This window comes from Paroedura picta, chromosome 2 (genome assembly GCF_049243985.1).
Source record: "Paroedura picta isolate Pp20150507F chromosome 2, Ppicta_v3.0, whole genome shotgun sequence".
NCBI classification, from domain to species: domain Eukaryota; kingdom Metazoa; phylum Chordata; class Lepidosauria; order Squamata; family Gekkonidae; genus Paroedura; species Paroedura picta.
This window is the reverse complement of record NC_135370.1, coordinates 180,963,652-180,987,705: the sequence shown is the minus strand read 5'-3', so window position 1 is coordinate 180,987,705 and position 24,054 is coordinate 180,963,652. Positions and strand designations below refer to the sequence as shown.

Genomic DNA, 24,054 nt, shown 5'->3' with positions numbered 1-24,054 from the left:
CTTCTGCACACAGTATAGACTAGCAGGATTTGCTGAGAGCTGGTGTGGTACAGTGTGGAAAGTGTAAGACTCCAATGAGCGAGAGGGTTGGGAGTGTCCTGCATAGTGCAGGGGGTTGGACTAGATGACCCAGGAGGTCCCTTCCAACTCTAGGATTCTATGATTCTAAATTCTGTCTCAACATCCGGAAGAAGTTCCTGGCAGTTAGAGCAGTTTCTCAGTGGAACAGGTTTCCTTGGGAGTTGGTGGGATCTCCATCTTTGGAGATTTTTGCACAGAGGCTGGAGAGCCATCTGATGGAGAGGCTGATTCTGTGAAGGTTCAAGGGGGTGGCAGGTGACAGTGGAGGAGCGAGAGGGTTTTGAGTGTCCTGCATAGTGCAGGGGGTTGGACTAGACGACCCAGGAGGTCCTTTCCCACTCTGTTATTCTATGATTCAATTATTTTAATCCCTGCTCTACCGTGTAAGTTTATCTTCTAACCCTGATCCTGCCACAACCTCTAACAGGATGGTGATGAGAATATAATTTGGGAAGATAGAACAATGGGATTAGTCACGCTGAGTCCCCACTAGGGAGAAAAACAGAATAAAAACAAGAAATAACAGTGCAGCGAATCACCTGCTTTGACTTGGGCTTGGGAACCAGCGGCTTGATCACTGGGCCCTTCTCCTTGCTTGGAGCTGTCCGTCTGGTCGGTGCAGGACTTTTCTTGGGCAGCTTGGTGATGTTGTCTAAGATGTTCGTCGAGTGACCTACAGGATCCTTTTGGCTACTGGACACCTAGAGCGGCAAACGTTGGGAAGAGTTTTGAGATGAGAATTGGCTTTTGCTTTCAGTTTCCACTTTATTTACTTTAGAAATCAGACCAAGAGGGGCAGCTGTGTTTGTCTGTAGCAGAGGGAAAAAGCCAGAGGGCCATTTCGCACGGCTTCAAAATAGCACAATGGTTGCTATTTGGAAACGCTACTAATTTGCCATAACCCACGACGTCGTAGACAATCTGCAACAATCCTGAAACCGACCCGCAAAAAGCGCTTCGTTGTAGCGCTTTCAGGAGAATCCAGAAAAGTGGATTCACCCTCCGGATAGCGATACACTCCTGCAACCAATCTGCAACAGTAGCGCTAAAGACCTGTGCGTTACCATTGTTGCTGGTTCTTCAAAGTCCCTCCCCCTGGCTCTCTCCTCCAAACTTCCGGCGAAGCGATCGCCATTTTTTTTTCTCCGAGCGAGCGGGGATAAACGCACCAGCGAGCCTCTTTCTGTTTAGAGGCTTCCCTGGCTTCAGTCCTTCACCGTTAGTCACTAAGCACAAACCACTGAAAAGCCCGTTTGCTGAAATAAAGTCCCTTTATTTTTTACAAATAAATTCAGCCGAAAATCGGGCCCGTGAGAGGGGGGGGGATTTTTTTTTTATCACTCGAGGCAGCGTGCAAACGATCATACAATCAAACGACAGCTCACATTAGGCAGCTGGATGGGTCTCTCCGTAGCAACGAATCTACCTAGATTCGTTGCTATGGGTTGTTTTTTTTAAAAAAAAAACCTTTCTTAAAGGGAAAGGGGCTGTTTGGGAGCATGCTAACGGCTGCCCATTGGCTGCTTGACGGCCAGGGGCGGGACGAGCTTGGCAATAGCGCTTCCTTTCTAGCGATTTCTGCCGAGACCGGAAGCCTGTGGGAAACGCTAAAAAACGCAACTGATTCCACTACAAAGGCAGGTATGCATAACGACGAATTCCACTATTTTAAATGGCGATTTTTCATTCCGCAAACAATTTGCAACATGGATCCCGGTGCGAAAAGGCCCAGAGTCTAGGAACAGCCTAAAGTAGGGGTAGTCAACCTGTGGTCCTCCAGATGTTCATGGCCTACAATTCCCATGAGCCCCTGCCAGCGTTCGCTGGCAGGGGCTCATGGGCATTGTAGGCCATGAACATCTGGAGGACCACAGGTTGACTTCCCCTGCCCTAAAGAATAACAAAATATACAGCAGGGGAGGAGCTTCCGTGAGTCACTGCTCATTTCTTCAGAGTCCAGCAGCACCTTAAAGCAGGCTTTTCTCAACTTTTTTCCTCAGGCTTCGAGAAACCAAAGAAGTGGTGCGATCGTGCAGAATACGGCTGGGAAGCAGAGCTGCGGACACGCCCATCCGGGGCTCCTCCCCCTCCACTAGCCGTTTTTGGAGGAGGTAGGCAGGGTGACATGAACAATATCGCCTGATAAATGTTGAATTTTAAAAAAAATATATTAAAAAATTAACTCCCACCCATTCAGGAAACCCTTCCGTGGCCATCAAGAAACCCCAGGGTTTCATGAACCCTTGGTTGAGACAGCTTGCCTTAAAGACTATTCTAATTTCTTCCTTCCTTCCTTCCTTCCTTCCTTCCTTCCTTCCTTCCTTCCTTCCTTCCTTCCTTCCTTCCTATTCTCCTTCCTTCCTTCCTATTCTCCTTCCTTCCTTCCTTCCTTCCTCAATTCAAATTCTCCTTCCTTCCTTCCTTCCTTCCTTCCTTCCTTCCTTCCTTCCTTCCTTCCTTCCTTCCTTCCTTCCTTCCTTCCTTCCTTCCAGAATTCAAGTTCTCCTTCCAGAATTCAAGTTCTCCTTCCTTCCTTCCTTCCTTCCTTCCTTCCTTCCTTCCTTCCTTCCTTCCTTCCTTCCTTCCTTCCTTAATTCAAATTCTCCTTCCTTCCTTCCTTCCTTCCTTCCTTCCTCAATTCAAATTCTCCTTCCTTCCTTCCTTCCTTCCTTCCTTCCTTCCTTCCTTCCTTCCTTCCTTCCTTCCTTCCTTCCTTCCTTCCTTCCTTCCTTCCTTCCTTCCTTCCAGAATTCAAGTTCTCCTTCCAGAATTCAAGTTCTCCTTCCTTCCTTCCTTCCTTCCTTCCTTCCTTCCTTCCTTCCTTCCTTCCTTCCTTCCTTCCTTCCTTCCTTCCTTCCTTCCTTCCTTCCTTCCTTCCATCCATCCCATACAAAAATATTGCCATTTAAATCTCCAGCTGGCGGTAAACACCAGCGGTTAACCTCTATTCCGGTAAGTTGTAACAACTTCTAGTAACTCTACCTGATCTAATAATCCCAGTTAGGCTCAGATCTACTTTGCCAGATATGCAGTGCTCAATGTTGGGTGGGACCCCAGTTCGTAACTCCAGGTACTCTCCCTGGCCTCAACCAAACGCCTGGTGGAAGAGCTCCGTCTTACAGGCCCTGCGGAACCTTGATAGCTCCATCAGGGCCCTTAGCTTGTCCGGGAGCTCATTCCTCCAGGTTGGGGAATGAAAAGGCCCTGGCCCTGGTCAAGGGCAGGCGAATGTCCCAGGGGCCCGGACCACCAGCAGATTCATACCCACAGAGGAAGAGCTCCTACCTTTGACATGGCGGGAGCTTTCGTGAGTCACGGCTCACTTCTTCAGAGACCTGGATTTGTGAAGAAGTGAGCAGTGACTCATGAAAGCTCACGCCCTGCCACAGATTTTGTTAAGTCTTTAAGATTCTCCTGGACTCTTGCTTTTTTTCTGCCCCTACAGAACAGACGAACACGGCCAGCCGTCTTGATCTGTTTCCGCGGAAGGCACCACATTGAGCCTCATAGAACGGCAACCCATGAACCCTGTGAAAAACTTGCCAAGGTACTGAAAGACATCCTCTTTCTCTCCGAATGCAGAAGACCATCATACCAAAGAGACTGAGAAATCTTTTAAAAAGATATCAGAGCTTAATGAATCATAAAAAATATCATCACCTTGAATGGATTGACTCGTCCTTGGCTGCTGGATACGACCACAGCTTTGGCTAGCCAGACAAAACAAAGAAGGGGCAGGGGAAGAGGAGGAAATATGTTTAGAAAAACGTTCAGGAAAGACATGTGTACGCTTTGAAAAAAGGATCCAGAAAATCAGGCACATGACTGTGTTTGTCCTGACATGTGGAAGAGCCAGCGTGGTTAAGAGCGGTGGTTTCTAAACCGGCAAGCCAGGTTTGATTCCCCGCTCCCCCACATGCAGCCAGTTGGGTGACCTTGAGCTAGTCACAGCCCTGATAGTGCTGTTCTGACTGAGCAGTAATATCAGGGCTCTCTCTGCCTCACCCACCTCACAGGGTGTCTGTTGTGGGGAGAGGAAGGGAAGGCGATTGGAAGCTGCTTTGAAAGTCCGTCTAGTAGGGAAAAGTGGCATATAAAAACCCTCTTCAGAGGCGTGCCTAATTGCCCATGCCTTGGGCCAAAGAAATGTTATGTGGGTATAAAGCCCAGGAGTGGACACCGTACTAAAAGGATGGCAGCAAAACCAGGGCTGGCTTTCAAACTGAACACACCCTGTATTGCTTGCATGGCTACAACCCAGATCTGGAGAGTCCAGGCCAGCCTGATTTCCTCAGGTCTCTGGCCTCCTCAGCTAAGCGGACCTCTAATCTGGCAAACCAGGTTTGATTCCCTGCTCCTCCACATGCAGCCAGCTGAGTGACCTTGGTCTAGTCACAGTCCTGTTATAGCTGTTCTCACAGAGCAGTTATCTCAGAGCTCTCTCAGCCCCACCTGCCTCACAGGGGAGAGGAAGGGAAGGCGATTGTAAGCCGCTTTGAGACTCCTTTGAGCAGTGAAAAGCGAGCAGTGAAAAAATTCTTCGTCACATCCTTTTATATAGCTGCCCTGCCTGGGCTAAGCATGACATGAGAATGGCCAATTTGGCAAACCGGGCCTCTAAAAAACTTTTTAGCCTTCAAAGCTGCTGAGAAAATCTAAAAGCTCAACCTTCTTGGGAAAGTTGCTGCTGATTCAGGATGTGACGGAATTCAAGCCTGACTGACAGAGGGCTCTGGGAACGGTCTTTCTTTGGGGCTCTTCCCAATCAGATGTCGCTTTGTGGAGGTTTGGGGCTTCGGGACTAACAGCTTCTGAAGTTCATAGAAGTGGTTAGAATCCTAGAACTGCAGAAGGCAGGAAATTCACAACTCCCTGCCCACCCACAGTGACCCCGATTCCATGCCCAGATGATTCCCCCCCCCCCGGAAAAAAAACCCAGAATCCCTGGCCACTCTGGCCTGGAGGAAATTCACTTCCCGGTACCAAGTGGCATTTCTCTGGGCATGCAAGAAAGGGCCACAACAGCCAAACACCGACACAATCCCTTCTGCCCAGCTACTTCACAATCTGGCTACATTCATAGAATCAACATTTCTTTGAGGTGGCTCCCTAGCCTCTGCTTAAAGACTTCCAAAGACGGAGAACCCACCACCTCCCGAGGAAGGCTGTTCCACTGAGAAACCGCTCTGTCAGGAACTTTTGGAGGTTGAGACAGAATTTAGAATAGAATAACAGAGTTGGAAGGGACCTCCTGGGTCATCTAGTCCAACCCCCTGCACTATGCAGGACACTCACAACCCTCTCGCTCCTCCACTGTCACCTGCCACCCCCTTGAACCTTCACAGGATCAGCCTCTCCCTCAGATGGCTCTCCAACCTCTGTTTAAAAACATCCAAAGATGGAGAACCGACCACCTACCGAGGAAGCCTGTTCCACTGAGAAACCGCTCTGTCAGGAACTTCTGAAAGTTTAGCCGAAAGTTTTGAATTAATTTCAACTCTTTGGTTCTGGTCCAACCCTCTGGGGCAACAGGAAACAACTCTTCTCCATCCTTTACGTGACAGCCCTTCAAGTGCTTGAAGGTGGTTATCAGATCCCCTCTCAGTCGTCTCCTTTCTAGGCCAAGTAGACCAAGCTCTCTCAAGCCTTTCTCCTACGTCTTGGTCTCCAAAACCCTCACCAAGGTGATCAAAATAGCACACAGGAAGGACCCTGGTGGGATCGATGCGAACAGATATGTGCTCCACGCCATAGCTCAGATCCTCCCGTGGGATCTCTCCTGGCGCAGGGGAATCACGGCATGGTTTTCGTAATGCGCCTCTGAATCAGAGCAACACCTGGACGCCAGATGTTGCAGGGGAACAACAGCCTTTGCAACTTTTGCCTAGCCGCTTCTTGCCTTTCACCAAGAGACTAACATACATGGGCCACATTTGCAAGAAAGACCCGTCCATTGGACAAAGGCAGCCGGGCATCGATGACCTATCAAGATTCTAAAGGAAGGCAACCAGGAAAATATGCATTGCATGATTTTTTTCAGAGACGAGAATTTTTACTGTCACAGCACAGAAGTCAGAGGCAGTAGGAACAAGTTCGTAACATGGGGGGGGGGGGACTTAGGGAAGCACGCCTAGCCTCGACCAGGGCCAGGGCCTTTTCGGTCCTGGCCCCCACCTGGTGGAATGAGCTCCCGGGAGAGCTGCGGGCCCTGCGGGACCTTTCAACGTTCCGCAGGGCCTGCAAGACGGAGCTCTTCCGCCAGGTCTATGGTTGAGGCTGGGGCTGCTGGGGTACATCGACTGCTCTCCCCGGGGCTTCTTCTTGGACACCGTTGACCTCCTTCTCCTCCACCCCCCCCTTTTTTAGGAAGGGGGGTAGGAAGGGGATCTTATTATTGTGCCACCATGTTGTGACATTTTAAAGTCTTTTAATGGGAGTTTTAATGGGGTTTTTAAGACACTGTAACCCGCCACGAGCCATTTGGGAGTGGCAGGAAATAAATCAAAATAATAATAACAATGCGGACAGGTGAGACTGTGGCCCAGCAGAGCTTCTGATTGGCTATACAGGTTTTAAAAGCATCCTGTAAATCTGAGCTTGTGACTGAAATGTTAAAGGTTTAGTATTGGGAGTTATTTCTGGCCTCGCTCCGTAACGTTTTGTGGTTGGCTCCGCTTCCTGAGGCAGCCGTTTTGTGGCCAGCTCCGCCTCCTGTGGCAGCCATTTTGTGGCTGGCTCCGCCTCCTGAGGCAGCCATTTTGTGGTTGGCTTCATCTCCTGTGCCAGCCATTTTGGGGTGGTCTCCGTCTCCTGTGGCAGCCGTTGTGCAGGCGCCCACACCACACCGTCTCAGAATTCCAAAGGTGCCTGCAGCCTCAGAAAGATTCGGCGGCCCTGTCGCGATATATGTATCCATCTATTCGATCAGCCCATTTAACAAAAGGGGAAGACACAAGCTCAGGTTGCTGGCTCCAAAATAATAACAGAACAAACAGAAGGAACCTCTCCTTGCCTGGAATAAATTTTGACTTACTGGACTTGGGAACGGTTTCATTTCTGCGCTGCATGGGGGAACCTATGAGGAGAGAAAAATGAACATTAAACAAGAAAGATCAATGAGATGTATGTATCTACCAGTATAACCATTAACGTCGCCTGTTTATGCTAGTGGGGGAAAGTGCTGTCAAGTCACAGCCGGCTTACGGTGGCCTGATAGATGCAGGGGTGGCCAAACTTTGGCTCTCCAGATGTCCATGGACTGCAATTCCCATGAGCCCCTGCCAGTACTGGCAGGGGCTCATGGGAATTATAGTCCATGGACGTCTGGAAAGCCAGTTTGGCCATGCTATAGATATTGAACTGGTTTGAAATCAGTGTTAATAGCTTCATTAACTGTTGTTACCTGCCCTGACAGTATAAGGGCAGGTTATTTATTTATTAATTTAATTATATTTAGATACCGCCCTCCCTGGAGGCTCAGGTGGTAGGTTCTCCATCTTTGGAAATCTTTAAACAGAGGCTGGAGAGCCATCTGACGGAGAGGCTGATTCTGTGAAGGCTCAAGGGGGTGACAGTGGGTGAGCCTATAGGGTTGAGAGTGTCCTGCACAGTGCTGGGGATTGGACTAGATGACCCAGGAGGTCCCTCCCAACTCTATGATTCTATGATTCTAGGGTGGTTTACATAAAACATAGAAAACAATACAAGAAACAATCCATAACATATAGAAATAAAGATTATTTTTATTACTATAACACTGACTGTCTAGGCCAGGGGTAGTCAAACTGCGGCCCTCCAGATGTCCATGGACTACAATTCCCAGGAGCCCCTGCCAGCATTCACTCCTGGGAATTGTAGTCCATGGACATCTGGAGGGCCGCAGTTTGACTACCCCTGGGCTAGCCTGTGTACAAGGTATATGTGTGCATGTCTCACTAGGTTTTGCCTCTTCAGGGGTTTCTTCTGCGTCGTCCTCCACTTCTGAACTGGCCTCTGTGCTTTGCTGGCGCTGGAGAGTTCGAACTCTGCTCTGACTCCATTCCGTGGGAGTGTTACTATGACTAGAGAAGAAAGACAGGACTGAGCACACCACCTGAAGGTCAATGGGGAAGAAACCCCCAAGATGTTCTGTTCCTCAATGCCATCGTCAACCAAAAGGAAGACCACAGCCAAGAAATCATGCGCTGGACAGAGAAGGTAGAGAAAGAAGTACTTTTATCCTTTTCTCACAACATGAGAATTTGTGGGTACTTGAGGTGAATACTGAGTGGCGGGCTTAGAAGGATACAGCCAGCTTGGTGTAGTGGTTTGGAGGTAAAGGGTAAAGGGTAAAGGGTAAAGGTATCCCCTGTGCAAGCACCGAGTCATGTTTGACCCTTGGGGTGCCGCCCTCTAGCGTTTTCATGGCAGACTCAATACGGGCTGGTTTGCCAGGGCCTTCCCCAGTCATTACCATTTACCCCCCAGCAAGTAAGCTGGGTACTCATTTTACCGACCTCAGAAGGATGGAAGGCTGAGTCAACCTTAGTGGTTTGGAGAGCGGACTTCTAATCTGGTGAGCTGGGTTTGATTCCCCACTCCCCCACATGCAGCCAGCTGGGTGAACTTTATCAGCCACAGCACTGATAAAGCTGTTCTGACCAAGCAGGAATATCAGGGCTCCATCAGCCTCACCTCCCTCACAGGATGTTTCTTATGGGGAGAGGAAAGGGAAGGCAAATTTAAGCCATTTTGAGACTCCTTCGTGTAGAGGAGTGGCATATAAGAACTACTACTACTTCTACTTCTTCTTCGAATGGATAAAATGACATACTTCTTTGCCCCAAACTTATTAACGTGGAATTCTCTGCCACAGGAAATGGCGGCAGCTACTAGTACAGGCATGTGAGGTTCCTTCGGATTGCTCAAAACCACAAATCCTTGACAATACACTGTCGGAATTTAGGAATAACAGGACAGGCACAGCCTAGGTGATGAGCTCCCCTTCACTGGCAGTCTTCAAGCAAAGGTTGGATGCACACTTTTCTTGGATACTTTAGGATGCTTAGGGCTGATCCTGCGTTGAGCAGTGGGTTGGACTAGATGGCCTGTGTGGCCCCTTCCAACTCTATGATTCTATGATTCTAACCTCAAAACCAGCTCCCCCTCCCGTGAGAACCTGTGATGTGTGAGATCTTCAAAAGACGAGATAACCCAGTACTCAAGGTCAAAGAACCATGTTCTGGAGTCAAGAGGATTATATTGGGGGGGGGGGGGCACACTGGGAGGGCTTCTGGAGTCCCGGCCCTGCTAGTGGACACAGGAATGAAACAGAACAAAGAGGGCAGAGGACTATTCTCCCCAGGAATAAGTGGGGGGGGGGGGAACAAGAGAGTTGACCAGAAGAAGCAACCACAACTATAGGGAGGAGATTCATGCTAAGGTTCATTTGATGTGTGGGGTCCACTGGCGATGCACTGCACTGCACGGTGCAGGGGGTTGGACTAGATAACTCAAGAGGTCCCTACCAACTCTATGATTCTAGGATTCTATGACCCGGTCCCTTCTCCAATGATGTTTTGTCACTTTTACCCTGCATCCAGGTGGCTCCGGAAATCCTCCTCCTCTTCTTCGCCAAGTTCTTTGACGGCTGCCAGCTCATTCGATTTCTCTGCCGCCAGCTCACTCAGCCTCTGGGCGAGGTTCAGCTTCCGAGAACGCGAGGCGTACTTGACGGCCAAGCTCACGGCGTTCTGAGTCATCAGCTCCGCCAGCTCCATGCAGCGGAATTCACGCTCCAGCGTGCAGGAAAGCTACGTGGGGAAACAAAACAAATCCCCTTCAACGGTTATCAAGAGAAATTTGGCTTGAAAACTATAAAGAGGGGAACAAAAGATGTCACGTCGTCTCACTGGGGAGGCCCAATACTTTGGGCTGCATTCATTCTATGGAAGATAAAAACTGAAGATGAGGAGCTTAAATTATTTTGATTACAAAGTTTGTATGCTGTCTTCCTGCCCATGAGGCAGCTAACAATTTAAAGCACACATTAAACTGTCCACACTCAAATACACATTATTAAACGATTTTTCTGACTAGGGATAGGGACAAACTAAAGTTCACCATGAATTTTGGTTGGTTCATGCTTCGTGAAGCAATGTTCATGAACTGAAGAGCGGCCACAAACTTCCACGAATTTTGATGCAGTTTGTCATTTAACTCCCTGCTTTCTGCTCACCGTCAGCCATGGTGAGCAGAAAGGGTGTGAAACGCTTCCCAGCTCTTTTACCTCTAGCTTTTTGGTTGCCACTGAAAGCCGCGGTGAGCAGAAAGCTGGGGTGAAATGGCTTGGAGCCATTTAACCCCCTGCTTTGTGCTCCCTACCACTTTTCACAGGGAGCAGAAAGCAGAAAGCAGGGGGTTAATCTTTAAATTGCTCACAAACTGATATAAACCGGTTCGGTTTGTGAACTGCCCTATTGTTTTGTGGTTTGTGCCCTCCCCTAATTCTTACACAGGTAAAAAGACTACACTGTAACAGAAGAAGAAGAAGAAGAGTTGGTTCTTATATGCCGGTTTTCCCTACCTGAAGGAGGCTCAAAGCGGCTTACAGTCGCCTTCCCATTCCTCTCCCCACAACAAACACCCTGTGGGGTGGGTGAGGCTGAGAGAGCCCTGATATCACTGCTCGGTCAGAACAGCTTTATCAGAGCCGTGGCGAGCCCAAGGTCACCCAGCTGGTTGCATGTGGAGGAGTGCAGAATCGAACCCGGCATGCCAGATTAGAAGTCCGCACTCCTAACCACTACACCAAACTGGCTCACTACACCAAACTGGCTCAGAATGGCCCAGAAAGAGACTTTAAAGAAGTAAAAGAGGCTGCAGACAAAACCACTGTGTAAAATATGAACTATCGCTGTGCATATAATAACAATAATAACTTTATTTTTATACCCAGCCCTTCCAGATTACATAGTTACATTACTCTGTCATTTCTGCATCATTTAATATCATGATAATTCTCATGCTTTGTTTCAGCTCTGTCCCAGGTTTCTGCTTGGTTTGAGATTTCTGCAATCCTAATTCCATTATCCTGTTGCCTGGAATCCCATCCCGTTGATCATATTGTGCAATACCGTGCAATCTGACCGGAATTTCAGTAAGGAAAGCAGACTACAAGTAATGTAAATTAAAGATTTCAAACAGTCCGATGACCAGCAATCCTCGACCTTGCACACAAGAAGTGGTGGAGTCAAGCAAGAGGTTTTAAGACGCAGCGAGAAATCGTAGTCTGGATGGCCCAGTTCAATCTCATCAGGTCTCAGAAGAAGAAGAAGAAGAGCTGGTTCTTATATGCCGCTTTTCTCTACCCGAAGGAGGCTCAAAGCAGCTTACAGTCGCCTTCCCTTTCCTCTCCCCACAACAGACACCCTGTGGGGTGGGTGAGGCTGAGAGAGCCCTGATATCACTGCCCGGTCAGAACAGTTTTATCAGTGCCGTGGGGAGCCCAAGGTCACCCAGCTGGCTGCATGTGGGGGAGCGCAGAATCCAACCCGGCATGCCAGATTAGAAGTCCGCACCCCTAACCACGACACCAAACTGGCTCTCTAAGAGCTAAGAAGGGTCATTTGGATCGGCAAATGTCAAGGAGGACCAGGTTTTTCACTATGTAGGAGCAGGCAAGCGCAGAACACCTCAAAGAATCAGGGTTGGAAGGGGCCATAGAGAGTCCAACCCCCCTGATCAATGCAGGATCAGCCTCAAGCATTTGTCCAGCTGCTGCTTAAAGATGGCCAGTGAGGGGGAGCTCACCTCCTCCTTAGGCAGTCGATTCCACTGCTGAACGACTCTGACTGTAATCCCCCCCCCCCCAGATATCTAGTAGGTACCATTCTAAATGTGGTTTAAACCCATGACTGCGGGTCCTCGCCTCTGCTGCCAAAAGGAACCTCTCCCTGACCTCCTCCAAGTGACAACCTTTCAAATACTTCAAGGGATCCATCATGTCCCCTCTCAGCCTCCTTTTCTGCAGGCTGAACATCCCCAAGTCCCTCAGCCTTTCCTCACACGGCTTGGTCCCCAGTCCCCAGATCATCCTCATTGCTCTCCTCTGCCCCCTCTCCATTTTGTCCACGTCATTTTTGAAGTGAGGCCTCCAGGACTCCAGGTGAGACCTGAACGATGCGATATACAGTGTCAATCTTGTGATTTTGAAGTGATGCCTCTGTAGCTACAGCCCAGTATTGCATTCTTCTTCTTTACTGCCGTATCACACGATCTGGTCCTGTTTAGCTTACAGTCCACAAGTGTCCCGAAATTTTTGTTCAGGCACACTAATGCCTTAACGTCTCCTGCCTTGAAAAACTCAACAGGGTCAACCGTTAAATCAGCCCTGGCTTGACGGCAAAAATAAAACCAAGAAAAAAACCCAAATCACTGGTTCAGATCTTGTTTGCATCAACGCTTGCTGAGTGGTTTTTAGGAGAGCCACTGTTATTAAGGCTTCACACTCCCCCGCATCTGTCACAGGCCTACTTTGCAAGATGACCCATGCAAAAGCACTTTGAACACTCAGGAATTGCTCAGTCCATTTGCACGGCACCTTTTTCATATGAGCGATGAAGTTCCCCTCGGTTTTCCACAGGGCGCATTTATTTTATTTATTCATTCAATTTATATATTGCCCCTCACTACGACATCTCGGGGCGGTGTACGTAGAACCAGTAAAATAGAGGGCCATTCCGCACTCGTCCAAAATAACACAATGGTTACAAATTGAAATTGCTACTGTTTTGCTGTTATGCACTACGTCGTTGACAATCTGCAACATTCCTGAAACCGATCCGCAAAAAGCGCTTCGTTGTAGCGCTTTCAGGGAAATCCCAAAAAGTGGATTCACCCTCTGGAAAGCGCTACACTCCTGGAACCAATCTGCAACACTAGCGGGAAAATTCTGTGTGTTACCATTGTTGCGGTTTCTGCAAAGTCCCTCCCCCTGGCTCTCTCCTCTGATCTTCCGGCGAAGCGATCGCCATTTTTTTTTTCTTAGAGCGAGCGGAGATCAGCGAGCCTTCGTTTACCCAGCGAGGCTTCCCTGGCTGCAGAGCTGTTTTAAGTCACCAAGCACGAAACAACACACAGCCCCGTTTGCTGGTTTATTTTCCCTTTATTTTTCACTGTATTTTTGGCCGAAAATTGCGCCCGTGCCGGGGGGGGGTAATTTTTTTTTCCATTCGGGGGGAGCATGGCAACGATGCAACGGCAGCTCAACTAGATGGGTCTCTCCATTGCAACGAATCAACGTAGATTCGTTGCAACTTGTTTTGTTTTTTTTTAAACCTTCCTTAAAGGGAAAGGGGCTTTTTGGGAGCATGATAACGGCTGCCCATTGGCTGCTTGACGGCCAGGGGTGGGACGAAACTCGGCAATATCGCTTCCTGGCTAGCGATTTTTGCAGAGACCGGAAACCTGTGGGAAACGATAGAAACGCAACTGGATTCCACTACAAAGCCAGGTATGCATAACGATGAATTCCACTATTTAAAATGGCGTTTTTTCGTTCCGCAACTAATTTGCCACATAGATCCTGGTGCGGAATGGCCCTGAATGTACATTAGACTGCTTTTAACAACTGAGAACAGAACATAACAATCATTTGGAGGCGACAGACAGGAGATCTGATAACCATCTTCAAGTATTTAAAAGGCTGCCATGTAGAGCAGCGGTCCCCAACTTTTCTGTGGTCGGGGACCGCCTCCGGGGGTGAGGGAGAGCCGACGGCCCGGGCGCCAAGCACGCGGGGCAGCTGCACACAAACGCAGCTGCGCCCGATCTAGCCCGCTGTATCCCTGCAGTAAATACATAAATGCCAAGCTAGCCACCACACCTTCGGTTCACTCGAGAAACAGAGTGGACAAGGAGAACCTGCAGGCGCTCCTGACATTGACAGGCCCGCCCACGTCCCTCTGGAATCCCTGCCAAGCGTCCGTGACTTCTGAATTCAAAGTGCGGCCCACTTACCGCAAACATTTTCATCAAGAGGTTCTGCTGCTCCTGGACAGCCTGGCCTTTCACGCTTTCATCATGTTCATATCCACTTCGGGATAAATACTCCAGGTAGTTGTGCAGCAGGACAGAGCGCCAGAACTGCTCCTGAAGGATACAGGTAAAGGAGGAAAAGCTAGCACCATAGCTCTGCCATTTACTTTGATAAGGATTACAGGATTGCAGGGGAGCACAGAAATGGTGCCAGACACGGCCTAAAGCAGGGGTAATCAACCTGTGGTCCTCTAGATGTTCATGGACTACAATTCCCATGAGCCCCTGCTAGCATTTGCTGGCAGGGGCTCATGGGAATTGTAGTCCATGAACATCTGGAGGACCACAGGTTGACTACCCCTGGCCTAAAGCACAGAATCGGGCTTCCCAAGAGGCTCAACTTTCAATTAAAAAAAAATCTTCTAGTCCCTATGACCAATACATTATTTAAGTATGCATTACCTAGACAAATTCTATCCTGCCTTCCTACCAGAAAATCAGTACAAAACAAAGAGGGTTTTATATCCCAATTTTCACTACCCGAAGGAGTCTCAAAGTGGCTTACAGTCACCTTTCCTTCCTTTCCACACAACAGACACCCTCTGTGAGGCAGGTGGGGCTGGGAGAGTTCAGAGAGAAATGCTGTGAAAACAGCTCTAGACCAAGGTCACCCAGCCGGCTGCATGTGGAAGAGTTGGTTTTTATAAAGAAGAAGAGTTGGTTCTTATATGCCACTTTTCTCTACCCGAAGGGGTCTCAAAGTGGCTTCCAGTCGCCTTCCCTTTCCTCTCTCTGTAACAGACACGCTATGAGGTGGTTGAGGCTGAGAGAGCTCTGAGAGAGCTCTGCTCAATCAGAACAGTTTTATCAGTGCCGTGGCGAGCCCAGCATCACCCAGCTGGTTGCACGTGGGGGAGGGAGGAACCAAGCCCCGCTCACCAGATTAGAAGTCTGCACTCCTAACCACGACACCCCACCTTTCACTACCCAAAAGAGACTCAAAGCGGCTTACGATCGCCTTCCCTTCCTCTCCCCGCTACAGACATCCTGTGAGGAAGGTGGGGCGCTTCCAGTCCCCAGGTATTGTCATCGCCATGTTCCCAAATACATCTCTAAAGACATGAGAGGCAGAAACTTATTTGCATGCCCTGCTGAGACCAAGGCTAGAGGTAGGAATTAGAGGCAGGAGTGAAAGCAAACATGTTACAACATTCCGGATGCTGCTTTGGGAACTGAGTGGAGTTCAGCGTGTCTGATGGGGTCTCTGCGAGCCTCTGATAAGGGGTGGCTAAGCGACAGAGCTGGCGTCGGGTCGACATACCTCCATCTGCCCCTTGTCGGTCGCAGTCTGGCAAAAGGGGAGCTTAAAGGGCAGCACGGCTACGGCAGGGCGGGGAAGCGTGGGCGGGAACCGTGTTCCTTTACAAGGGATGCATCTGTGGGAGGGAAAGAGTGCAGGTTGAAGGTGTTGCATGTCCCTCCCCTTTTAGAAAAACCAACACTTATTTAATGTTATATTATTATTATTATTATTATTATTATTATTATTATTATTATTATTATTATTATTATTATTATTATTATTTAATTTATTAATGGCCACTCCCAAGCAGGCTTGTGGCGGGTTACAGAATGTCCAGTTAAAACACCCCAAATACAGAAAACCAACAGTCCAACGTGGCAGAGAACCTCCAAACCCTTAACCCTACCTCTAGAGCAGGGGTGGGCAAACTGTGGCCCTCCAGATGTCCATGGACTACAATTCTCATGAGGGAGGAGGAAGGAGAGACAAGATAATCAAAGTTGGAGCTTGACACCAGGGGGGGCCCATCAATCTTCCCCCTCTGTAGACCAGGCGGGACAGCTCTGTTTTGCAGGCCCTGGGGAACGCTGAATGGTCCTGTAGGGCCCACAGCTCTGCATATTCTTAATATGTAGAACAGCAGAACCTCGTCTTCCTAGCCATTGTTTTTATCTTGCCCTTCAGGGGAAGCATGCCTGGAACCTCCGAACCCCCCTGAACCCCCCCCCAAAGGCTGAAGCCGTTCCCAGGCACCTGGATGCGCGATCACCGCCTCTCCGCACTGCGTGTGGCTGCTGATTGGCGCTTTGTGGCCGGACTGACAAGCGGAGGGCCCAATCGGGAGGCGAAGTCCAGGGGAACGGGCCAATGGGCACCCTTCCTCATCCCGGACAGGGCCCACCCTAAGGACCTTTAGTCTTTTATTTTTACCGCTCCCGTGGAGCGGTTTAAAGATTTTTACCGCTCCCGTGGAGCGGTTTAAAGATGAATCTAAATTTAGATGAATCTAAATTCAGTCTCAACGTCCAGAAGTTCCTGACAGTTAGAGCGGTTCCTCAGTGGAACAGGCTTCCTCGGGAGGTGGTGGGTTCTCCAGGTTGGGAGATTTTTAAACAGAGGCTGGAGAGCCATCTGACGGAGAGGCTGATTCTGCGAAGGTTCAAGGGGGTGGCAGGTGACAGTGGATGAGCGATAGGGACCAAGGGACCAAGCCCTATGAGGTTGGTCCCTTGGCCTGGAGAAAAGGAGGTTGAGAGGGGACATGATAGTCCTCTTTAAGTATTTGAAAGGTTGTCACTTGGAGGAGGGCAGGATGCTGTTCCCGTTGGCTGCAGAGGAAAGGACACGCAGTAATGGGTTTAAACTACAAGTACAACAATATACGCTAGATATCAGGAAAAAAATTTTCAGAGTACCGTATTTGCCGGCGTATAAGGCGACTGGGCGTATAAGACGACCCCCCAACATTTTCACTCAAAATGTGGAGTTTGCCGCCGCCGTGAGCCCAGTGAGGGGGAGCTGGAGCTGGCGCTGCCCGCCGCCCGCCGCCCGCCGCCCGCCGCCCGCCACCCGCCGTGAGCCCAGTGGGGGGGAGCCGCTCGCCGCCCGCCGCCCGCCACCTGCCGTGAGCCCAGTGGGGGGGAGCCGCTTGCCGCCGCTCACCGCCGCTCGCCTTGCCGCTCGCCTCGCTGCCGCTCGCCGCCGCTGTGAGCCCAGTGGGGGAGAGCTGCCGCCGCCCGCCACCGCCGTGAGCTCAGTGTCGGGGGGGGGGAGCCGCCCGCCGCCCGCCACCGCATCCAGACTGAAGTGCACCCGGCGTATAAGACGGCCCCCCCAATTGGAGGCATGTTTTTGAGAGGGAAAAAGCCGTCTTATACGCCGGCAAATACGGTAGTTCAGCAGTGGAAGGGGCTGCCTAAGGAGGTGGTGAGCTCCCCCTCACCGGCAGTCTTCAAGCAAAGGTTGGATACACACTTTTCTTGGATGCTTTAGGATGCTTAGGGCTGATCCTGCGTTGAGCAGGGGGTTGGACTAGATGGCCTGTGTGGCCCCTTCCAACTCTATGATTCTAAGACAGAGCTCTTCCACCAGGCGTTTGGTTGAAGCCAGGATGTGGAAGATCTGGCCCCTCCTCCGGTATCCTGCCCTGGGTGCATACAGCAGTAACTGGCAGCTCAGTTTGAGGGGAGGCGGAGGTCTAGAGAGGGTGAAGGAGGGTTTCTTTAGTTGTATGTTTTATTCTTGTTGGTTGTATTTTATTAATTGTTGTGAGCTGCCACGAGCCAGCAGTGCTAGGAAGGGCGGCATAAAATTTAAACTCATATATAAATAATAAATATTTTCTTACTCGCAAAAGTTTTTCTTCCCCTTTACTGTATTCAAATAAAAATAGTTCATGCCTTAAAATTATTTCAGAAGACAGATGGGGGGGGGGGGGGGAAGGAAACCACAATGACTTTCATTCATATTTGTCCTGCTCGTCTGACGTGCTTGGTGGTTTTTGCTGGGTTTCCGAGAAATGAATGAGTTGGAAGGGAAAGCAGAGAGAGACATCATTTTGGGTGCGGCTGGCAAAATCCATGGGGCCTGAAGTGCAACGGGAGTTTCCTGTGCCAGCATGATGCAGCAGAAAGAGTATCAGACCAGGATATTTAGTTATACCTATTTATACTTTAGAGTAGGGGTAGTCAACTGTGGTCCTCCAGATGTCCATAGACTATAATTCCCATGAGCCCCTGCCAGTGTTTGCTGGCTCATGGGAATTGTAGTCCATGAACATCTGGAGGACCACAGGTTGACTACCCCTGCTTTAGAGTTTTACTCTGCCCTTCCCGCCTAAAGGCTGACTCAGGGAATTACACAGAATTAAGAATTATACTTATTATTTAATTTATTTAATATATACACGGCTTCCTTAGCGGCTCTGGGCGGTGTGAAACAGCAATGAGAACATCCAAAAGTACGTTAACTTTAAATAAACATTAATCAAACCATAAAACATGAAACAATAACCATCTCATTAAAAGCATTAAAAGCATTAACCCATCTCAGGGCACCAATGTAATTTCCAGCATTCGTCCTGGGGGGCGGGTTTCCCGTTTGATATTAAAATGTAAGTATAATAAATAATAGTAAAAGCATGAAGACCCTTTTTCATCCGACCCTCCTGGTATGGTGACCATCTAAAAGAGGCAAATAATTCAGAGTCGAAGAGTCAGGAAGGGATAAAGGCTGCTAGGGCATGGTCCTTCCTGCCTCAAATGAAGAAGTTCCTGAGAGAAGAACCTGGAACAGGCTTCCTCGGGAGGTGGTGGGTTCTCCATCTTTGGAGACTTTTAAGCAGAGGCTGGAGAGCCATCTGACGGAGAGACTGATTCTGTGAAGGCTCAAGGGGGTGGCAGGTGACAGTGGGTGAGCGAGAGGGTTGGGAGTGTCCTGCACAGTGCAGGGGGTTGGAGGTCCCTTCCAACTCTATGATTCTATTTTATGAATGCCCATCAGAAGAGACCGCAGGGTCCGAATTTACACCAAGAGGGCATTCCAGTGAGTTGGGACCAGGCCAGGACTGAAAACATCCAGGCTCTTGTTGATGGCAAACAGGTGTGTTTCGGGCCAGCCATCGTCAGAAGGCCAGCCCCCGGGAGCATTACGCTTTCCTCGGGGTATATGGGATGCAGATCCGCAGGTATGACGATGAACGCATGATCGGATCTCCATTCTGCCACTAAGCTTTGGGCCACTGATGCTCTCTCAGCATAGCCCTCCTCACAAGGTTGTTGTGAGGTTTAAATGGGGAAGGAAAGGGAGAACCTTGAGCTCCCCAGCAGGCAGGTAGGATAAAATATAAATCAGGCCTCCCCAGCCTTTTTGAGTCAGCGGTCCTCTCTGTAAATTCTGATACGGAGTGGTTGATGCATTCACAAAAAAAATGGCCACCGCAGGAGGCGGAGCCAACCACAAAACGTTGGGGAGCTGAGATTACGTATCACTCTCGATTGTTGTTGTTGGTTGCGAAGTCGTGTCCGACCCATCGCGACCCCATGGACAATGATCCTCCAGCCTTCCTGTCCTCTCCCATTCCCCGGAGTCCATTTAAGTTTGCACCTACTGCTTCAGTGACTCCATCCAGTCACCTCATTCTCTGTCGTCCCCTTCTTCTCTTGCCCTCAATCGCTCCCAGCATTAGGCTCTTCTCCAGGGAGTCCTTCCTTCCCATGATAGTAACTCTTGATAGTAACTCTTCAATGCTCCAGGCAGCAGCTTTGCTTAACAGGATGCAGGTCGCCTCTGAATCTGCACAGTGCCAAAAGCATTCCTGTTTCTGCATTTGTTCATTTATTTTTATTGCTTGGTTCTGCTTTCTGTCGATGCAACTGATTACCTTCAGACGGCTTAGGTGTGGATTCTCACAGTAATGGGCTAGCTAGTTGATGGGGGGGGAGAATCTCCTGCTCTGCCCAGTTGCTATGGCACCGTTAACCCTAGCAGCATCCTTGAAGGTTGATCATGTCTCTCTTGCTAACTGAAAGATGGTATCCTGGAATCTCCACATCTCAGTGGACTGGGCGGGGCGCCTGGGTGGGCTTAAAACAGAGCACTGGCCACCAACGTGCTGGTAATGTGATGTTAGCAATATGTATGATTCTATGTAATTTATGATTCTATGTAATTTAATTCTGAATTTAATGCTCTGTTCTCAGGACAAGATAGTTGCCAGCACAGCCTGTCACTTGTAGGGATGTCTCCATGCTTGGGTGGAGATGGAGGAGGCCAGCAACTTCTGGGAAAGTGTCAGCCATTAATTACGCACGTGGACAGTTTTATTTCTCCAATGTTTTTGTGATCTGCAACTGAATTCAAAAGGACTGACAGGCTGTTTTGGCAAAGAATTATTATATGGCGTTATATGGCTTAATCTGGACATTATGGCACAGTTTACTAATTTGCCATAATTTGCTTTGGCCTTCTATCTCCACAGTTATGACGGTTGTTCATTTAGTCTGAGGAAGAGAGCCTGCACTTGAAAACTCACCCCTTGAATAAATCTTGGTTGGTCTTAAAGGTGCCTTATTGGACTCCTACTTTGTTGGCCACCAAATGTTAGTCTTAGCAAATATCCCGGGTCGTAAGAGCGCTGACGGAGCTCTCTCAGTTCTGCAGGGCCTGCAAGGGGGGGCTCCTCCACCAGGCTTTCGGCTGTGGCCAAGCAGAGGAAGATCTGCCCCTCGTCTGGCCCTCCAATTTACATCGTTCCCTGGATGTAGGGCAGTGGCTGGAGGGTTTGACATGGGAAGGGTTTGGGGAAGGGAGGGTGGAGGGGACGTTTCATTGTATTTTATAATCATTGATTTGTAATTTATTGTAAGATGTGAGACGCCGAAGGCCAACAGGCTAGGAGTGGTGGCACATAAATTGAAGAAGGAGAAGGAGAAGGAGAAGGAGAAGGAGAAGGAGGAGGAGGAGGAGGAGGAGGAGGAGGAGGAGGAGAAGGAGAAGAAAAGGGAGAAGGGAGAAGGAGAAGAAGAAGGAGGAGGAGGAGAAGAAGAAGAAGAAAAGGGAGAAGGAGAAGAAGGAGGAGGAGGAGAAGAAGAAGAAGAAAAGGGAGAAGGGAGAAGAAGGAGAAGAAGGAGGAGAAGAAGAAGAAGAAGAAGAAGCAGCAGCAGAACTGTGATACTTTACGATGAAGAAAACTTTTTGCACATGGAGCTTTATTATCGAAGGCAATCGACTACAACCTCACACACTGCCAGGCTGAAGCCCCATGGGGAAACACCCCCACCGAGCCCTGCCCACTTTCTTAAAAGCACCGTGAGCACCAAGTTGGGAACCCTTGATACATATCCCGCAACCCATGCAAAGAGAAGTGCTGAGGAATTGGTCAGTTGCTGGAATTACAGACGCTTGGCACACAAGCAATGACGGATGCAAGAGCTGGTGGCCTTTTCATCTTAGCCCTGAGGGCCCAGGAGCCGACAATGGCTGATCTTTTCTATTCCTACTGAACTGAATATGCTCTCTCGGCCCTGCAGGTTCAGTTCCCTACCTCAGCTGCTGTGGGTTTTCATGGACGCCGACAATCCAGCAGTGGTCCGACTTCCCTTTCGTGTGCTCCCGCGTGTCGCAGACCGGAGTCCAGGTATTGCCGAGCCCTCTGTTCAGCATACGGACGATGCCTTCCGAATCCACGTAAGATGGGGTTCCTGTTCACCACGCGAGCACAAAAACCACAGGGTTGGCCAACCAGGCATTGGGGGTTCTTATGGTGTAAAGCAGTTGTGTTGATTCACAACTCGAAACAAAAAATACGCTGTGCGATGGCCAAAATTCGTAGATACGCTTACAATAAAAAAATTATTTACAGGTAAAAAATCTCTTGCATTTTTTTTTCCCCAAAAAGAAAATGTTTTGCTTGCAAAGGAATTCTCCGAGGAATCAGAAAAGAATTGTAGGTTCGCTAAGAAAGAAGTTTTGACCCAAAATGGATCTTTTTCAATTCATGAAGATCTATGGTTCAGTGGACCCTCAAAAATACTCACACCCTCAAATATGGCATGACTAGGGACAAAGCCTGCTGCACTCAGGAATACAACAGGCGCTAGATTGGGGTGGGGTGGGGTGGAAGAACTCTGTGGACGGCCTTTCCCCTCCCCCCAGGACCTGGAAAGGCTGGAGGCCCCGGGCAGGGAACTCACCGGCAGGGGCAGCTCTCACATAGCAGGGATCTGCAGCCTCCGAGCCTCGGAGGCAAATGTAAGGAGGAGGGGGTGGGCAGGGGTGGGGGACGGAAGGTGATTGGCTGGCTGCTGGACAGACAGGCAAGCTGGTTGGAGGAGGCGGCATTCAGGGGTGGGACAGCAACCCTGAGGGGGTGTTAAGCGCTGTGACCCTTAAGCCATGACACCAACTCCTCCTCCTAGGCCTGACCAGAAGTATTAAGTGGAACAGATAAGCTTCTCATGGTTCAGAGCCATTTGGACATCCAAATTGAAGGTGTGATCTCTTATTGAAGTTCTATTGAACCACAAGAAACTAACACGCCATATTTGAGGATCCAGCAAGCCACAGATTATCGTGAATCGAAAAAGATCCTCTTGGGGTTGAAACGTTTTCCTTTGTGAACTCTGTAACAGTTTTCTGATGCCTTTGCGAATTTCTATGCACGCAATCAATTTTCTTTTTGAAAAAAAATGGAGGGCAGATTTTGTCTGCAAATATTTCTGTCCTGGAAGCCTGTCTGTTAATTTTGCCCGTCATGCTGCATGTTTCTGTTTGCAGTTTCTCCAACTGCACAATCCCTTTGTCTATTTCTGTCTCGATTCACAACTTGTCATGACACTAAAGTGCAACATCATTCAACATCCTGCAGAATTTAAAAAAACAACCACCACAAAAGACATTTGGCAAAGCGTCGCTTGCTAACTTTGGAAATGACGCCACCTTCTGGTAGTCAGCAGCAAATTTTAGAGAAATTCAAGTCCAGCGGTACTGACTGTTTTTAGATGTATTTTAAATTTTATAACTGTTTATATAAATTCACTGCATATGTTTTTATGACTATGTTGTAAGCTGCCCAGAGCCGGCAAGGCTGTGAGGAGCAGGATATAAATCCAATTCAAAAATAAATAAATAAAATTAAGAGCGGTGGTTTCTAATCCAGGCATCTGAGCTGTTTCCTTGCTCTTCCACATGCAGCCAGCTGGGCGACCTTGGGATAGCCACAGTCCTGTTGGAGCAGGACTATTCTCTCAGAGCAGTTTCTCTCAAAGCTCTCTCGGCCCCACCTACCTCCCAGGGTGCCTGTTATGGGGAGAGGAAGGGAAGGCGATTGTGAACCGCTTTGAGGCTCCTTCAGGTAATGAAAAGCGAGTAATAAAAACAAGATCTTTTTCTTCAAGACCAGCAAGATTGGTGGGGGGATGAGCTTCCAAGAGTCAAAGTTCCCTTCATCAGATCCAAGTAGGAATGGGAAACCCTTATACCCCAGTCAAAAGAAATTCTGTCTAAACCTCTGGAAGAAGTTCCTGACAGAGCAGTTCCTCCGTGGAACAGGCTTCCTCGGGAGGTGGTGGGTTCTCCATCTTTGGAGATTTTTAAACAGAGGCTGGAAAGCCATCTGACAGAGAGGTTGATTCTGTGAAGGCTCAAGGGGGTGGCAGGTGACAGTGGAGGAGCGATAGAGTTGGGAGTGTCCTGCCTAGTGCAGGGGGTTGGACTAGATGACCCTGGAGGTCCCTTCCCACTCTGTTATTCTATGATTCTAAATTCCATCTAAACATCTATAAGGAGTTCCTGACACTTATCGTGGTTTCTCAGTGGAACAGGCTTCCTCGGGAGGTGGTGGGTTCTCCATCTTTGGACATTTTTAAGCAGAGGCTGGAGAGCCATCTGACAGAGGGGCTGATTCTGTGAAGGTTCAAGGGGGTGGCAGGTGACAGCAGATGAGCAAGAGGGTTGTGAGCGTTCTGCATAGTGCAGGGGGTTGGACTAGATGACCCAGGAGGTCCCTTCCAACTCTATGATTCTATGATTCTAAGGTGGGAAAGGAAGATAGGAATTGGGATGCAGAGATAAATGCAAAAGGCAACTTGAGTTCCTTCACAAATTCAGTGCAATGGACCCCCTAGAGCAGACCTAGGAAGCAGGAGTCTTCTCTC

General features: G+C 49.1%; 1 protein-coding gene across 5 annotated transcripts in view; it reads right to left on the bottom strand.

The window, feature by feature from the left end:
- Positions 1–24,054, bottom strand: part of WDHD1 (WD repeat and HMG-box DNA binding protein 1) — a 70,623-nt gene that overhangs the window by 5,677 nt on the left and 40,892 nt on the right. For all 5 annotated transcript variants that reach the window (XM_077324032.1, XM_077324033.1, XM_077324034.1 and 2 more), the window contains exons 16-23: positions 21,444–21,600; positions 15,419–15,533; positions 14,080–14,211; positions 9,652–9,872; positions 8,017–8,141; positions 7,115–7,156; positions 3,742–3,791; positions 621–782 (exon numbers count right to left, since the gene is read on the bottom strand). In XM_077324032.1, the coding sequence (XP_077180147.1) occupies positions 621–782; positions 3,742–3,791; positions 7,115–7,156; positions 8,017–8,141; positions 9,652–9,872; positions 14,080–14,211; positions 15,419–15,533; positions 21,444–21,600 (1,004 nt within the window). The remainder of the gene's footprint in view (positions 1–620; positions 783–3,741; positions 3,792–7,114; positions 7,157–8,016; positions 8,142–9,651; positions 9,873–14,079; positions 14,212–15,418; positions 15,534–21,443; positions 21,601–24,054) is intronic.